The sequence below is a fragment of the Hypanus sabinus genome, chromosome 6 (genome assembly GCF_030144855.1).
Source record: "Hypanus sabinus isolate sHypSab1 chromosome 6, sHypSab1.hap1, whole genome shotgun sequence".
Taxonomy (NCBI): Eukaryota; Metazoa; Chordata; class Chondrichthyes; order Myliobatiformes; family Dasyatidae; genus Hypanus; species Hypanus sabinus.
Genome location: NC_082711.1, coordinates 49,941,269 through 49,959,884, shown reverse-complemented (window position 1 = coordinate 49,959,884; position 18,616 = coordinate 49,941,269). Strand labels below are relative to the sequence as shown.

At 37.4% G+C, this 18,616-nt stretch overlaps 1 protein-coding gene across 4 annotated transcripts in view; it reads left to right on the top strand.

Annotated features, from left to right (window-relative positions):
* Positions 1–18,616, top strand: part of armc3 (armadillo repeat containing 3) — an 86,547-nt gene that overhangs the window by 43,281 nt on the left and 24,650 nt on the right. For 3 of the 4 annotated variants that reach the window (XM_059972087.1, XM_059972089.1, XM_059972090.1), the window contains 6 exons: positions 2,004–2,198; positions 7,366–7,549; positions 12,793–12,945; positions 13,069–13,174; positions 14,476–14,725; positions 17,631–17,767. In XM_059972087.1, the coding sequence (XP_059828070.1) occupies positions 2,004–2,198; positions 7,366–7,549; positions 12,793–12,945; positions 13,069–13,174; positions 14,476–14,725; positions 17,631–17,767 (1,025 nt within the window). The remainder of the gene's footprint in view (positions 1–2,003; positions 2,199–7,365; positions 7,550–12,792; positions 12,946–13,068; positions 13,175–14,475; positions 14,726–17,630; positions 17,768–18,616) is intronic. The other variant, XM_059972088.1, reaches the window with a different exon arrangement.

Sequence of the window (18,616 nt, the reverse complement as noted above, 5' to 3'; positions counted from 1 at the left end):
TTTTAGCTGGGGTGATTGTGCATTGATGGTGTCTGAATTCAGTGCCCAAGCTGTTGCTGGGGTATGTCTGATTTTCTTTTTAAATTCTTCTTTCTCATGGTAGTTTGGGATAACTAAGAATTTAGCAAATCCATTTCAAGATCAGTTAAGAATCAAAACAACATAGCTATGGGGCCTGGAGTTACATGCAGTAGTGAAGAACGATTTTTAAAAATTATATATTGATGATCAGTTTGTAAGCAGCCTGCAACACAAGCACAATGCCAATGACACCATTGCAGTTGGCTGAATCTAAGGTGCTGTTAAGTCAGCATATAGGAGGGAGGTTGAAAATGAGGCTGAGTGGTGCTATAACAACAACCTCTTACTCAATGTCAGCAAGACCAAGGAGCTGATTATTGACCTTAGGAGGAAGAAACTGGAGGTCCACAGGCCAGTCCTCATCAGATGCTGAATCAAAAGTCAGCAACTTTAAATTCTTCAGTGTTATCATTTCAGAGGACCTGCCCGGAGCCCAGATTGTAAGTGAAATTATGAAGAAAGCACAGCAGTGCCTCTACTTCCTTAGAAGTTTGTGAAGATTCGTAGATATTTGGCAGAAGATACAGTTTATTGACTGGTTGTTTCATAACCTGGTATGGAAACCTTGTAAAGATAAGCCTAGAAAGGGTAGTGGTATGACCCAGTCCATCATTCTAAAGTCCTCCCCACATTTGAGCACATCTATATAGAGTGCTGTCACAGGAAAGCAGTATCCATCATCAAGGAACCCCACCATCCAGGCCAAGCTCTCTTCTCACTGCTGCTATAAGAAAGAATGTACAAGAGACTCAGGACTGCAGCACCAAGTTCAGGAACCTATTATTCCTCAACCACCAGCCTCTTGAACAGAAGGGATAATTTCACTCACTCCATCACCAAACTGTTCCCACAACCTATGGACTCATTTCCAAGGACTCTTGTTCTGATATTGCTTATTCATTTATTATTATTCTTTCTTTTTCTCCCTTTTTGTATTTGCCCAGTTTCTTAGGGTTTTTTTTGGACTTTGGTTGTTGTCTGTCGTTTTGGGTGCAATATTTCATTGATTCTGTTGCATTTCTCGCATTTACTCTGATTGCCCGCAAGAAAATGAATCTCAGGGTGGTATATAGTGACATATAGTATATGTACTTTGATAATATTTATTTTAAACTTTGATCAGTTAGCTTATTCATAGATTTTCTTGAATTTTCCCCCCAACTCCCTTCCTTATTGAGCTGTGTATGATAAGAAGCATCAATTGAATGAACAGCCCTTTTCTCAGACTGGAAATGGCTAATACAAGATGATAATTTCAAGGTGATTGGAAGTTATGGGAGCATGTCAGAGGTAGTTGTTTGTTGTTTTTTTTTACACAGAGTGGTAAGTGCCTGGAAAGCACAGCTAGAAGTGGTGGTAGAGGTAGATACATTAGGGAGATATATTAATCATTTAGATGCATGGATGATTGAAAAATGGAGGGCTATGTGGAATGGAAGCATTAGATCGATCATGGAGTATGTTCAAAAATTGGCACAATATTGTTGTGTGAAAGGCCTACCTTCTGTTCAGGTTTTCAAGCTCTCAAGAAACTTGCCCACTAATTTTATGATTGTGGAATAAAGCTGTTATCTTCATTCCATAGTAACAAACACATAAAAATTGCTGGAGGAACTCAGTGGGTCAGACAACATCTATGTGTGTGTTACTCTAGATATACAACAGAAACTCTTGTGTTAATCTTCAGTTCATGCTTACTTAAATTCATATTACGACTGGGGAACTAAATTCAACTTCCTGATAATTATTCAAGGCTCTTGGTTTATTAATCCATAAAGTAATATGGCATTGAATAACACTTAAATATAATAAAGATTAATGATTACTATTAAGGAGTTATGTTTACACCTGGAAAAGACTAATGTGTTTTTTGTAAGCTTAAATCCATTTATAAATATTTAACATTTGATTATATATTTTAGGATGTTTTACCTCGTTCTGCATTTGCTGAAATGACTGAAATTACTCCTCTTCTGAACCTTTTGAACTCTGAATATCCTGTTATTCAGCACTTGGCATTGCAGACCCTAATAACCATGTCCAATGATGCAGACAGCAGAACAGGACTGTTTCAGAATGAAGGTCATGAGAACCTCCTCAGAGTTCTTGACAATCCGGTAAATAAAGCTGCAGTAATTCTTTTTGTAAGCTTTTTTTTTAGTTAAATATGTAATATCTGATCCAACTATTAACAATATGATGTCATGAAAGTAGTTTCATTTCTTGATTTAAAAATTAATGTATCACATGATGGTTATTGCCAAAATGAACAAGTGTTCTAAATGAGAGAGAGATGTCTTCAATTCCATTGGAGCTAAACTTGTAGAGTCAAATATTTTTTTTTTACAGCTGTAGAGCATCTTTCTCAAAACTCTTAACAAATGGGTTTGTGAAATAAGGAATTTGTTCCCTCACTTCAGAAAAGATTGCCTCATATTTTCTTGTAGCTGCAACATTTACTTGCTTGGTTCAGATATTTTACTGTTTAGTATTCCCAAGGTATCACTAACTGGGAGAAATATGAATTGGTGTTAAATGATAAGGTGAAACAGTGAGAATTCCAGTTGGTAAAAATATTTGTTGTCAGAAATTAGAATGACGTGATGGTAACATGATGTTTTTTGTTCCAGATCCAATTAACAGCTATCTGTTGCTAGTCCCATTTAATTCCCTAGGCAAGTGGCCTCAAGTGAATCTTGGGATCCTTGGGAAGAACCTAGCATTACCTTCCTTTATTGCTGGCTGTCCAAACGTTGCTCTCCCTTCACCTTCATCCCATCCACTGCATTGTGGTGGAAAGGAAATTTTGATTAGAATGTGACGTGTCCTACAGATAACAAAACCATTTGTCCATCTTAGAGAGTGCAGCAATGGCAACTGTCCTTATGGGCCTAAAAGCATATTTAAACAATCTCTCTGTTGTCCCAGGGCTGCTGTCATAATTGTATAGTCAATGTCTTCAGGAGCTTAAGTTGAAGAGAGGGGTAAAGGAAAGACACAGTAGCTATTTCCTGTCTGTCTATCATAATTTATTGGTTAATATACTTAAATATCAATTAAATATAACACTCAAGGTTTAGTAGTTACACGCGCAGCTATGTAAAAAGGCATTTTTATTTTTCCTGCTCATCTCCTAGTGGGCCCTGATAATAAGATCACAACACATTATTTTAATTTATTATTCATTTCAATGATATGAGCTTCACAGGCTGAGCCAGTATTTAAATGCCCATTCTTGATTGCCCTTGAAGAGGTGTTAGTGAGCTGGCCCAGCGACAGTGAAGGAACTGCAATATATTTACAAGTCAGGATGGTGTGTGGCTTCCAGATGTCATGTTTCCTTGCTTTTACTGCAGTTGTCCTTCTGGCAGTCAGAGGTTATTGGTTTGGGATGTATTGTCCAATGAGCTGCCATAGTGCATTCTGTAGATTGTATGAACTTTTACTGCTACTGTGTATTGGTAGTGGAGTGAATAACTGGTTCTTGATGGGATGCCTATCGGGCAGCTGCTATGTCCTGGTTGGTACCAAACCTTTATATTATTGTTGAAGTCATACTCATCCAGTTAAGTGTAGAGCATTCCATTCCATTCCTGACTTGACATTTGTTGATGGTGGAAAAGCTTTGGGGACTTAGGAGGTGATTTACTTGCCAGAGGATTCCTAGCCTCTGATCTGCTCTTGTAACTCCACGGCTAGTCCTGTTTAGTTTCTACACAAGTGTATTCTAATGCCTATTGTATCTTTTCCCTTTTATTTAAATTACTATCAAAAATTCACATTGTTAACAACAGTTCCCTGTTCACAAACTTGGTCTACCTAGCAGTTTCTTTCTCTAATCATATTTTGCAGATTATCTTTCATCTTCAGAACTTGCTTCCCACTCAACCATTGGAGGCTGGACTATATCTAGAGCTGTGCACATTTGCTTGATTTTATTTCTTTTGAGGAATTTAGCCTACAATTAGCAAATTTAAAAGACAGGAAAAAATTAGAGAGATATGGGCCAGGTGCAGTCAAATAGGATTAGCTCAGTTAGACAACTTGTTTGGTACAGACAAGTTGGGCTTAAGGGCCTGTTTCCATGATGTATAACTCTATGACAAAAGGCAGATTCCATTATCCAAGAGCAGATATGTTCTGCATCTGAACTTCCAAACAGTGTGATATCATTTTGGAAGCATGAAGCACCAAATTATCCACTGCCCTCTGGAATATTCCTGGACTTGATTTTGTCCCAAATGGAAATCAGTTGTATTGGAACCATCAGATGAGTATTTATGACTGAGCATTCTTTTGAACCTTTGTAAACTTATTCTGCTGGTAACCATGTGGTGACATATGAGGAGTTCTGAAGATCTGTCTTTCTCGCCAAGCAAACAAACTATCAGCCAGAAACAAGGATTATCAGTATTTCCTGGCTTCTCCGTTGATTTCAATTTGTTCTCCTATTCATGCCACCTGTTTTCACAAGAAAACAGAAAACTAATTTAGTTCAATGATATTTAGGTACTGTTTGTTTTTTTTTAGTTCTTTCCAAAGCTATTTCCTTTACACCAAATTCAACTGCACAGCACACTTTTTTTTCCTTCTGTAAGGGGAAGCTTTGTTAAGATTGCCAGATTGTAATCCTTTTTACAATCATGTAAAACATATGTTTCAATTCCATTGAAAATATTGTTTTGATTTGATTTTTATTTTAGTTGATTTTTATATTTAAAATAAAAATCAGTTTGAGAGAGAGCAATAAACCCTTTAGTGCTAGAGTGTAGTAACTCTTTGTGAGCTGGTTCAGCAGATCCATTCATCACATTTATTATAATTGTTATTTTCTTTTAAATTTCAATTTTTTTAAACCCTCAATGTCATTTTGTATCACGTGATTTGTCTGGATGGCATGCAAAACAAAAGCATCTCAGTACATGTGACAAAAATAAATAAATTAATCCAATCCTGGAAATTTTACTGGTATCTGCTTAAGAGTAGGTGTTTATAAATATATATACTTAATTTGTACAATAAGTCCCAACTGCTCAACAGATGACGCTTTTGCCACCACCCTCCAACCGGCCCTAACCCACCTGGACAAAAAAGACACGTACGTTCGGATGCGGTTCATAGACTTCAGTTCAGCATTCAACACAATCATCCTTCAGAAACTGATTGGAAAGCTGAGCCTACTGGGCCTGAACACCTCCCTCTGCAACTGGATCCTAGACTTCCTGACTGGGAGACCTCAGTCAGTTCAGATCGGAAGCAGCATCTCCAACACCATTATACTGAGCACGGGGGCTCCCCAGGGTTGCATGCTCAGTCCACTGCTGTTCACTCTGCTGATCCATGACTGTGCTGCAACACACAGCTCGAACCATATCATCGGGTTCGCTGATGACATGACTGTGGTGGGTCTCATCAGCAAGAACGATGAGTCAGCTTACAGAGAGGAGGTGCAGTGGCTAATGGACTGGTGCAGAGCCAACAACCTGTCTCTTAATGTGAACTAAACAAAAGAGATGGTTGTTGACTTCAGGAGGGCACAGAGCGACCACTCCCTGCTGAACATCGATGGCTCCTCGGTAGAGATCGTAAAGAGCACCAGAGTTCTTGGTGTTCACCTGACGTAGAATCTCACCTGGTCCCTCAACACCAGCTCCATAGCAAAGAAAGCCCAGCAGCGTCTTTACTTTCTGCAAAGGCTAAGGAAAGTCCATTTCCCACCCCCCATTCTCATCACATTCTACAGAGGTTGTATTGAGAGCATCCTGAGCAGCTGCATCACTGCCTGGTTTGGAAATTGCACCATCTCGGATTGCAAGACCCTGCAGCGGATAGTGAGGTCAGCTGAGAAGATCATCGGGACCTCTCTTCCCACCATCATGGACATTTACACTACACCCTGCATCTGCAAAGGAAACAGCATTCTGAAGGACCCCATGCACCCCTTATACAATCTCTTCTCCCTCCTGCCATCTGGGAAAAGGCTCCGAAGCATTCGGGCCCTCACAACCAGACTATGTAACAGTTTCTTCCCCCAAGCTATCAGACTCCTCAATACCCAAAGCCTGGACTGACACCTTGCCCTATTGTCCTGTTTATTATTTATTGTAATGTCTGCACAGTTTTTGTGCACTTTATGTAGTCCTGTTTAGGTCTGTAGTCTAGTGTAGCTTTCTCTTTTTTTTTTATGTAGTTCAGTCTAGTTTTTGTACTGTATCATGTAACACCATGGTCCTGAAAAACATCTCATTTTTACTATGTACTCTACCAGCAGTTATGGTTGAAATAACAATAAAAGTGACTTGACTTGACTTGAAATAAGTATACAGATAAATATCATAAAAAAGTTCCTTCCTCAAGCAATACTCCCAGAAGTTAAGTCCTCTAAAGTCAGTAATGACAGAGAGCTGTAACACCAAACTTGGGGGTACAGTGAGTGTACCAGTAGTCTTCAAAGAGATAGATGCAGACTGGTAGAATGGCTGGACAGGTGCGATTAGAGCAAGGCTTTGCTAGATTAGAAGGTTACAGAAAATGCAAGACCATGAGATTACCATTGATGAATATTACTAGCAGCATGGACATAGTGAGCCAAAATGACTACTTTTGTGGTATTTGACTCTGTGACATGGGTAGACATTCACTTATTCTATCACAAACTTAGATTGTTTAGTATATGCTGTTACCTTTGAATATTTTCTGTGAACAGCATTTTAATTTTGCTTACACCATTTCACTTGTGTGTTTTTCTATAAATACACTGAAATCTCAGTGGTTCCATCCTTTAAAGAGAGGCACTTGATTTTGAAAACATCCACTGGATACGTTAGGTTCTGGAAGTTAGCCAATCTATATAAAACGAAATATTTTTGTCACCTGGGTGTGCGTACCATGCCTTTGAAGTATTTACAAATAGCCCATGGGTCTATTTATTTGCTGTAGCCAGCTCACTGGCTACATTTTTACATTAGTACAATATTTACTTAGTCATGCAATTCCAATTCATTTTCATTTACAGATTTTTTTTTGCTGGAATTTATTCTAATTCAATGGAATTTAATGTTTTATTATTTGGAAACCAATAAAAAATGCAAAGTTATAAATAAACAACTTTTACATTTCACAATTTTGCACAGCTTATTTTCTTATTTAATTGTATGTGATTGCATTCATTTTTTCTTATTTCTTTAGGAATTTAGTGATCTTCATGCAGAGGCTTTGCTTTTGCACAGCTTATTTTCGTATTTAATTGTATGTGATTGCATTCATTTTTTCTTATTTCTTTAGGAATTTAGTGATCTTCATGCAGAGGCTTTGCTTGTGCTGGCGAATTGTCTGGAAGAGCCAGATAATGTAATGTATATCCGCGAATCAGGAGCCCTAGAAAAGTTCTTACTATTTGTAACCTCATCAACTCATTCAGAAGCCCAGAAGCATGCAGCAAAAGCAATAGCAAAATCAGCTCTTAACAGTATGTCAGAGAATTGTATTTTACAAATTAGATATTAAAATAATTTTGCAAAAACAGACAATTCTTACAGGTATTTAATGTGTAGTAAATTTCAAAATTATTTGTACATCTCTGCTATAACATTATCTAATTCAACAGATTTTGTGCATACAATGAAGGCAAGGTATAAAAACACATAAAAACTTAGGCAGAAACTAATAGAAGCTTGGAACCGTGGCTGAGAAACCTTGGTTTACTACTGTCCTTTCCTTGGCTTATTCACTTCACTTGCTATTTTTCTATCTTTTATTTTCTGCTTTTTACTTCACCCAAGTTCCTCTTCAGGATCTCATGATCTTGCAAAATTCATTTAAACCATCCCCAAAAAGCACTAGAACATCTTTGCCAAGAGGATAATAGTTTGAGTCTTGCTGAGAAGTAACCTATCGACTTTGAAATCTTAAGATCAGAGTAAACAGTGCAGATACACAGAGAAAGTTGCAATAGAGAATAGTTGTACAAGTAAATAGGCAAAGGTGGAGTTCTGTGTGGTGATATACGACATTGTCCATTCCTACTCAGGAGCAATTGAAGATGTTAGCAATGCAAGTGCAGCAATAGTCCAGGAACAATGTGTTTCTTAAATCAAGTTGTAAGGAACAATGCAGTTAATACAGAAGTAAAAAAAAAAGTATCCAAAATCTCCAACAGTATGTTTGCCTTTATATCAGTGAATTCAGGTTCAAAATGAAAAAGGTGGTGCAGAGCTCTTATTTGATTACAGATGGAATTATGTGTCACCATTTGGACATAATACATTAGGAAAGATGCAGTATACTGTATTAGCCAGGAGACTGCAGGATTGAAATCAATTTCTTCAACTTCTGCAAGGAACCAAAGTATATTTATTATTGATTTGATGATACTTTAAAATGTTCTGGCATAATAAAGTACTTAGAAAAGCATAGCATTAATAATCAGAATCAAATTAATTAACTTGAAATTATTATTGTCAACTTTGAGAGTTCTTTGAGGAATTAACAAAAATTCTAGGTAATGAGTGAATGAATGTAGTTCAGTTTCCAAAAATATTTGAGTCAAAGAATTGCAGGGCAAGGAACCAGGCTCTTCAGACCATCTTGTCTACTTGCGTTAGTTTCACTTCCCTGCATTTGGCACATTTCCCCTTTCAATCTAAGGTGTGGTGTTAAAGGTGTTCGGTAAAAGGGAATAGGATTGATGAATGGATGTAAAATTAGGCAGGGAGAAAACAGGTCATTTTCAGTTTAATAGCCCAAAACTAGCTGTGCACTTTGGGAATTGGTGCAGAGATTTCAGCAGGTAAAAAAAAACTAAGTACTGTAATAATAGAGATCTAGAATATTATAATGCTAGCAGGAAGGAGCAGAAGAATGAAATTAGGAGATCCAGGAGGGGCCATGAGAAGGCTTTGGTGAGCAGGATTAAGGAAAACCCCAAAGTATTCTACAAGTATGTGAAGAGCAAGAGGATAAGATATGAGAGAATAGGACCAATCAAGTATGACAGTGGAAACATATGTATGGAACCAGTAGAGGTAGCGAAGGTACAAAATGAATACTTTGTTTCAGTATTCTCGATGGAAAAGGATCTTGGCATTCATAGGGATGACTTACAGCAGACTGTAAAGCTTGAGCACATAGACATTAAGAAAGGGGATGTGCTGGAGCTTTTGGAAAGCATCAAGTTGGATAAGTCACCGGGACTGGACGAGATATACCCCAGGCTACTGTGGGAGGTCAGGGAGGAGATTGCTGAGCCTCTGGCAATGATCTTTGCATCATCAATGGGGATGGGAGAAGTTCTGGAGGGTTGTAGATGTTGTTTCTTTTTTCAAGAAAGAGAGTAGAGATAGCCCTAAAAATTATAGGCCAGTGAGTCTTACTTCAATGGTTAGTAAGTTGATGGAGAAGATTCTGAGAAGCAGGATTTATAAACATTTGGAGAGGCATAATATGATTGGGAATAGTCAGCATGGCTTTGTCAAAGGCAGATTGTGCCTTACGAGCCTGATTGCATTTTTTGAGGATGTGACTAAACACATTGATGAAGGAAGAGCAGTAGATGTAGTGTTATATGGATTTCAGCAAGGCATTTGGTAAGGTACCCCATGGAAGGCTTATTGAGAAAGTAAGGAAGCATGGGATCCAAGGGGACCTTGCTTTGTGGATCTAGAACTGGCTTGCCCACAGAAGGCAAAGAGTGGTTGTAGATGGGTTATATTCTGCATGGTGGTCGATGAACAGTGGTGTGCCTCAGGGATCTGTTCTGGGGCTCCTTCTCTTCGTGATTTTTATAAATGACCTGGATGAGGAAGTGGACGGATGGGTTAGTAAATTTGTTGATGACACAAAGGTTGGGTGTGTTGTGGATAGTGTGGAGGGCTGTCAGAGGTTACAGCGGGACATCAATAGGATGCAAAACTGGGCTGAGAAGTGGCGTATGGAGTTCAACCCGATAAGTGTGAAGTGGTTCATTTTGGAAGGTCAAATATGATGGCAGAATATAGTATTAATGGTAAGACTCTCGGTAGTGTGGAGGATCAGAGGTATCTTGGGGTCAGAGTCCATAGGACACTCAAAGCTGCTGCATAGGTTGACTGTGTGGTTAAAAAGGCATATGGTGTATTGGCCTTCATCAACCGTGGAATTGAGTTCAAGAGCCAAGAGGTAATGTTACAGCTATTTAGGACCCTGGTCAGACCCCACTTGGAGTACTGTGTTTGGTTCTGGTCACCTCACTACAGGAAGGATGTGGAAGCCATGGAAAGGGTGCAGAGGAGATTTACAAGGATGTTGCCTGGATTGGGAAGCATGCCTTATGAGAATAGATTGAGTGAACTTGGCCTTTTCTTCTTGGAGTAACGGAGAATGAGAGGTGACCTGATAGAGACATACAAGATGATGAAAGGCATTGATCAAGTGGATAGTCAGAGGCTTTTTCCCCAAGACTGAAATGGCTAACATGAGAAAGCACAGTTTTAAGGTGCTTGGAAGTGGGTACAGAGGAGATACCAAGGGTAAGATTTTTACGCAGAGATTGGTGAGTGTGTGGAATGGGCTGCTGGCGATGGTGGTGAAGGTTGATACACTAGAGTCTTTTAAGAGACTTTTGGATAGGTTAGAAGAATGGAGGGCTATGAGTAACCCTAGATAATTTCTAAAGTAAGTACATGTTCAGTGCAGCATTGTAGGCTGAAGTGTGTGCTATGGTTTTCTATGTTTCAGTTGGTTACAACAGCTTAGATGAAAATTCCAAGTATATTATATCTAAATTTGCTAATAATATAAATATAAACGAGGAAGTAAATTAATAGGAGATGCAAAGAAGACGCAAGAGAAATAAGTAAGTGTGTTTCGGGTCTTTAATCATTAGACACCTTCCCCGAGGTGACCCAGCAGATGAAGTATAATATGGAAAATTGTCAGCTTACCTGCTTTGATAGAAAGGACAGAATCCATAATTATTACTAATGAGATTTAAGAACTGGTATTCACAAAATTCAATGTTTCCATACAGAAGATGTAAGTAATTAAGAAGGCAAGCACAATATTGGCTTCAATGCAAAGGGGCAAGAGTGCAAAGAGTAAGGAATACTGTTTTTTGGTGAGACCATAATTTTCCATAATTTTTGGGCTTTTTAAGAGAGGATAACCTGCTTCAGAGGCAATATATCAATGATGTATTCAGATTAATTTCTAGGGATTGTCATTTGAAGAATGATTGAACAGAGTTGCCCTACATTCATTCAAGCTTTGAAGAACATCACTGAAACAATAAGGTTCTGAATGGATTAGTTAGGATGGGTATTGTGTAGATATTCACTGGGATGCAGGTTTCTAAAACCAGGATACATAGTTTTGAATAAGAAGTTGGCTACAAGACTGAGATGGGTTAAAACTTTTCTACGATGAATGAAAATCTTTGGAACCTGGGGGACTGTGGAGGCTGAGTCATTGAATATATTCATGGCTGAAGTAGAATTTTGGATTATATTGAATCAAGGTCTAGCAGTGATTGATATCAGTGATCCACATGCATAGCTCTTAATTCAATGTACTGCATTTATACTACCATTGTGGAGAATTTGGAGAAGCTAAATGAGGAGTGGATAACACTTTGCAGAACATCTATGTCAGGCAACCAATTTAATTATGAGCATCCAGTTGCCTGCCTTTCACCCCTTTCCCACTCTATCCTCTCTGTTTTTGGCTTCAAGTTCTGTCTAGCAAAGCTCAACATTGGCACAAGGGTCAGCATCCTGACTTATTAAAGCCGTCGAGATTCAATATTAGATTATGATTTCAAATAACTAGCTTTCTTGTGTGTGTCAGAACAAGCCAGTTCTAACATAAGACCATCAACCTCTATTGTTAATTCAGCTTTCTCTTTTCATAGGTGTTGCTCAACCTATAGGTTACTTCCAGCACTATTTAAATTTCAGTTTTCTTTCAGCTTTTTGTATCTTGCAGTTTAGAAGTTGTGCTTTTTCTCCAATGTTTTCATTCATCTTAAATATTCATTACCTCCAAGCAGAACACTTACAAGTAACATCCTTTCTTGGAGTACAGCAGCATCTGTGTCATTCTGTTTCTGTTACTCTCCACCTAATTGGAACTTCAGTTCTCTCCAAAAGCTCCAACTCCTACCTTTTCTGCAACATAAAACATGCTTGTTTTTATCTTTTTCTGGTTCTGATGGACAGTCGTTGTCATGACTCATTAACTCTATTTCCCTCTGCAAAGATGCTACCTCACCTGCTGAGTAATTCCAGCAATTATCTTTCTTACTGTGTTTTGTATGATGTGCATTTTAATTTCTTTGGAATCATTCAATAAGAGAATTGTACTGGTTGACAATATAATCATATTAGTGAAGTCTGCAAAAACTTAAGAGCAGTAGAAATCAGCATGAAGTTTGCTAGCCGCAAGTATATAGTAGGTGTCTGGGAGAATGTTACCTGTTACAGTTTCTCAAAATCATTTAGTTTATTTACTTTTGGCAGGCTTGTACAGTGTACACTACTGTTAATTAATGATATAAATGTTTATATATAAATATATATATATAAAACTAAGAATATGAATTCTCAAAGATTTATCTTCTCCGTATACCTCATTAACATTTGATTTTTTTTCATCTATTAATGAATTTAAGAGTTTTCCCTTAGAAGGCATTTTTGTTTTGTAATCTCTTTTGCATTGATTTGTCTCTTAATGATAAAGGTGAAACAAGGCATATTTTACATCAAGAAGGTGTGGAAAAAGCTTTGGTGTTACTTTTGGGAGTCAATAATGATGAAATCAGAGAGGCTGCTTCTGAAGCCATAGCAGTAATGTGTAAAGATGAAGCTAGTAAAGAGACTTTCAGAGCTGAAGGTAATCATGATTGATATAACATTATTGAAATAATAAACTGCTTTTCTTTATGTAGTAAGTACTCTGATAGATATTTGAATGAGTACACAGTTTAACTGGATTTCTAAAATATTGTTTGCAAAGGTATTTTTCGCCTGGTTCCATTGCTGATGAGCAACAATGTGGAACTGAGAGAGGCTGTTAATCTAGCTCTAGCAAATCTGACAACGGCTAACTCCAACAATGCTAAGTATGTTCTTTTTATTATTAGTGATGTATCTATTTGATACTCACATCTATCTTGAATACTTTTCCCTATTCATTAAGAATATCTGTGTTATGGAATGAAGTAAACATTCATTTGATACACTTTTAAAAATTTTTAGCAAATGACATTTGGCTAAAATTGGCACACAATTTCAAGGTGAAGTTTATCATGAATTATTGTCATCATATAAGTTGTGCTCACATGCAGAGATTCCTGAAGTAGAAAAAGGTATAAAATAGCAATTTATGAAAAAAATGGTTGCATTCTGTAGTACCTTCTAGTATTTGTAAATTTCTGAATGCTATCCTCCCAAATTACTATCAGAAAATAAAACATTTGTGCATCTAACTTCAGGAAAAATCCTGGGTTTTTCTAATGTTTTTAAAAGCTTCTTTGGAAGTTCCGTCAGGTACTTGATCCTCCTCTTTTTGAAAAATGATGCCTCAATTTTTATCTGTGTTTGTGTTAACTTGCCATCTGCTGGTAGATCTGTGAAAGCTGCCTTTTTGCCTTCATGGAAATAGACATGAATTTACAAATTAGGGGCAGGAGTAGGCTACTTTTCCCTTGTGTGTGCACCATCATTCAAAAAGACCACAGCTAATCTGATTGTAACCTCAACTCTGAATTTCTGCTCACCGACTTTTAAATCCCTGCACACCTGCCTTAAAAATATTCAAATCCTCTGCTTTTACTGACTCTTGAAGAAGAGAGATTACGATCCCCTGAGAGAAAACAAATCACGTCAACTCTCTTTTAAAGCAGTGACCTCTTATTTACACATGGTACATATATTCTAGATGGCTGCTCTGACATGGAGTAATTTTCGTAGCATTTATGCCCTAGGTATGTATTCCCGTGACAATAAAAACAATAGATTTTCCTGCCTGATGAAAAATCCTCTCCATATCCACCCTGTCAAGACCCCTGAGGTTTGTATGTGCTAATCAACTAAACATCTAGGATTCTTCCATTCTTCAGACATGCTCCACTACAGCAGAAAGCTTGCTGAAGATGACGTGCAGTATAACAATGAGGAAGGTTTGATGTGATGACAGTACAACCTGTGTGTTTGAATATTTAAACAATTCTAACTGGGTAATTAAACATATATAATACAGAGAAATGGAGAGCATATACTGTAATGACCAGATAAAACTTTGGATATAATTATTTTCATATAGTGAGGTATCCAAGTAAACATAAATGAAGGTAAACAATTCTTCCAAAGACCATGCTTAGAAAGAGAAACTTGTTTCTGATATGTGTTTCATTTGAAACAGTGCTGTCTTTGATGCTGAAGGAGTGGAGCCGTTGGTGAAATCACTGCTTGATTCAAGAGATTCCATTGTTGCCAGTGCTGCTACTACAATTACTAACCTAGCTCTACAGGAACCTATTCGAAACAGTATTCAGAGTTATGGGACTATGACAATGATTGTGGAACCACTGAAGTCAAGCAATACCCTTGTGCAGAGCAAGGCTGCAATTGTTGTGGCTTCATTGGCTTGTGATGTTAATGGAAGGACTGAGGTAAATAGTAAGTTGAAGTATAATATACTAAATGGTGAGAGAAGTGAGAGTTTAAAATTAATTATAAATAAATGCATTGTTAACTATGTAGTGTAATCAGCATGAATAATATGATACTTAACACAACTGACAAAATGCTTCATTTTTGCCACAACAGGCAACTCCAGTGGGAGATACATTAAAAAAAAATGCTGGAGGAACTCACCAGGCTAGGCAGCGACAATGGAGAGGAGTAAACAGTCGATGTTTTGGGCTGAGACCCTTCATCAGAATTGTTCTAATGAAAGGTCTCTGGCCGAAACATCAACTATTTAATCTTTTTTCATAGATGCTGCCTGGTCTGCTGAGTTCCTCCAGCATTTTGTGTATGTTGCTTGGATTTCCAGCATCTGCAGATTTTCTCTTGTTTGTGAATGAATATAGAGTTCTTTTGGAGGTTCCATTGATCTGGATTAGGAAGAGACGGAGCAGCATTGCTTATGGAAATTCAAAAAGTAGATTTAATTTTGCATCTGTCACAAATGCACAAATTTTTAATCTTTAGGATTTCTGTATTTACTGCGCATACGCACAGTGTCTATAAAAAGTATTCACCCCCCCCCCCCGAAAGTTATGTTTTATTGTTTTACAACATGGAGTCACAGAGGATTTAATTTGGCTTTTTTGACACTGATCAACAGAAAAGACTCTTTCATGTCAAAGTGAAGACAAATTTTTACAAATTGGTCTAAATGTGTTACAGTTATTAAACAGAATAATTGATTTCACAATTACTCATCCATTTCAAGTCAGTATTTAATAGATGCACCTTTGGCACCAATTACAGCCTTAAGTCTGTGTGGATAGGTCTCTGCTGTGTTCGGATGTGTAAAACTGATAATGTCCCATTATTCTTTACAAGATTGCTCAAGCTCTGTCAGATTCCATGGGGATGATGAGTGAACAGCCCTTTTCAAGTCCAGCCAGAAATTCCCAACTGGATTGTGGCCTGGACTCTGACTTGGCCATTCTAGGACATTAACTTTGTTGTTTTTAAGCCATTCCTGTGTAGCTTTAGCTTTATTCTTTGGAACATTGTGGCCAACAGTGGCCTTTTCTTTGTCACTCTCCCATATAGCCACAACTGGTGAAGCACGTGGACAACAGTAGTTGTATGCACAGTCTCTCCCATCTCAGCCACTGAAGCTTGTAACTCCTCCAGAGTTGTCACAAATCTCTTGGTGGCCTCCCTCACTTGTCCCCTTCTTGCAAGGTCATTCAGTTTTAGAGTATGGCCTGCTCTAGGGAGATTCACAGCTGTGCCATATTCTTTCCATTCCTTGATGATTGGTTTAACTGCACTTCAAGGGATATTCAGTGACTTGTAAATTTTCTTTTATCCATCTCCTGACCTGCTTTTCATGGCGTTGCTTGGAGTGTTCTTTTGTCTTCATGGTATTGGGTCACTGGCAGATGGCCCTTCCAGATACAGGTGTATTTTTACTACAATCAAATGACACATCTTGACTGCACAAAGGTGATCTCCATTTAACTAATTATGTGACTTCTAAAACAAATTGGCTGCACCAGTGATGATTTGGTGTGTCATATTAAAAGGGTGAATACTTAAACAATCAATTATTTTATTTGATGTATGTAATTAATTTAGATCACTTTGTATTAGAAATGATGGTATAGTGCATTCCCTGTTTAATGAGGAACAAAGTAAATGTACTTTGTATTAGAAATGATGGTATAGTGCATTCCCTGTTTAATGAGGAACAAAGTAAATGTACTAGCACAAGGAATATGTACTTTATTGGAGTCAACATTTTTCCGTTGATCACTTTGTGAAGTCATTAAATCCACTGTGATTCAATACTATAAAACATTTAAACTTCCGACGGGGGAAATACTTTTTTATAAGCACTATATTAAAGTCATAGTTGAACTTAACACTTCTTAACTTAGTACAATAGATCCCGGCTGTCAACATTTTCTCTTCACAATTGAGGCTGCTACTGTTCGTGGTTTTATCAAATGCTAAAGGCTGAATTGTGAATTGAGGTACATCAGAAAGTGATGCGGTTTCAGTTGGCAAAGAAAAATATATTTCTCACTTAGATTTCTGTAAAGATAAGCATTGTATTTTCTAGGTACTTGAAACAGAATCATAGAAAAAACACAATCTTGACTTCCACCATCTTACAGGTGTTCTTTCATGCAGTTTTCTGTCCACATGGTTCAGAGTTCAATAAAGTACAAAACTCCTTGTGCTGGTACATTTACTTTGTTCCTCATTAAACAGGGAATGCAGTATACCATCATTTTTAATACACTGCCTCTTCATTTTAGATAACATATGATTTTGTCGAGTCATTTTCTTTATTGAAAATATCTATTTTGAGCCTATATTTAAAACAATGAAAAAATGTAAAAAGCATCCGTATGTTTATTCCAGGCTTTCCACCTTCATTCTTACTGTTCCACAAGTAAATATCTAACCATGCAAGGCCAGATACATGCTAGTAGCTTATTAGCATTATTCAATGGATGAAACTTGAAAATAATTTGGGTCCAAGATCCAACTGAGTTTCATTTTGCAAAAATCACCAAATTAACTCTACTGTATAAGCCTGTGATTTAGGTTATTAATGTTATACAAGTAGTTCTTGAGATATGAGTTTTAGGAGTCAAATCAACATATAAAGCTATTTATCAATTGACTACAAGATTGTCTTATTTTGGATTTGGAACTGCAGAAGGTTGAGGTCAATGTCTTTTGAATGTCAGGTGACTTGAGCTCTGTTTATTCACTGATATTTAACTAGTGTTTGTTACCATCTAGCTATGTGGTATTTTAAACTAATGTTTATGGGCAATGAATGAGTGTTGTATTGAAATGATACATTTCTAACTTCCACAGCTGAGAAATGCTGGAGGACTGGAACCACTTGTTGAACTGTTACATTCGGATAATGATGAAGTGAGGCGCAATGCTTGTTGGGCTGTTCTTGTCTGTGGGAAAGATGAGCCCACAACACATGAACTTTGTAAATTAGGGTATGTATGCAGATCAATACACAGCTTATAATTGAATTTAAGTTATCAGGAAACAAAAAAAAAAGATTTGCAACACACATCCAAATATCCTTGAGGTCTTATATTGTACTAGTATTGAGTTTGCTGACCATGAAGTTCTAAACTCAAACTAAGATTTTAAGCCCTATCAGATATAAATATAAATATCCAGGAGTACTCTCACTAAAGGGAGGTTATATTGTAACTACCCAATCTTCAGACTAGTTTACTTCCCTGTATATTCTCCACATATTATACCCACTATTTGAGTGTCGGATCCCCTCTCCTGACCAAGGAGAAGATACTTCCTGTTAACAAAAGTACTTTAAAACACATTTCATTTATTTACAGCGATACACGTTTAAATCCACTCTTATAACACATTTAAATCTCAGAGAATTTCTATATTAATCATTTCCTAATTGCAAAACATTTCCACAGCACAAAGCATTTCTTAAACATAAGATACAGGAACAGAATTAGGTGATTTGGCCCATCACAACTGCTCTCCCATTTCATCATAGCTGATACAATTTTCTTCTCAGCCCCAGTCTCCTGCCTTCTCCCCGTACCCTTTCATTCCCTGACTATTCAAGAATGTATCAACCTCTGCCTTAAATATACATAAAGACTTGGCCTCCACAGTTGCCTGTGGCAAAGAATTCCACAGATTCATCACTCCCTGGCTAAAGAAATTACTTCTCATCTCCGTTCTAAAAGGACATCCCTCTATTCCCAATCCTCTAACTTATCACTTATTTTGCTCTATTATATGGCCTCTCTTTGGCTTCTATATTGGCTTTGTCTTTTCTTAGCTGTGGTTATGTCATC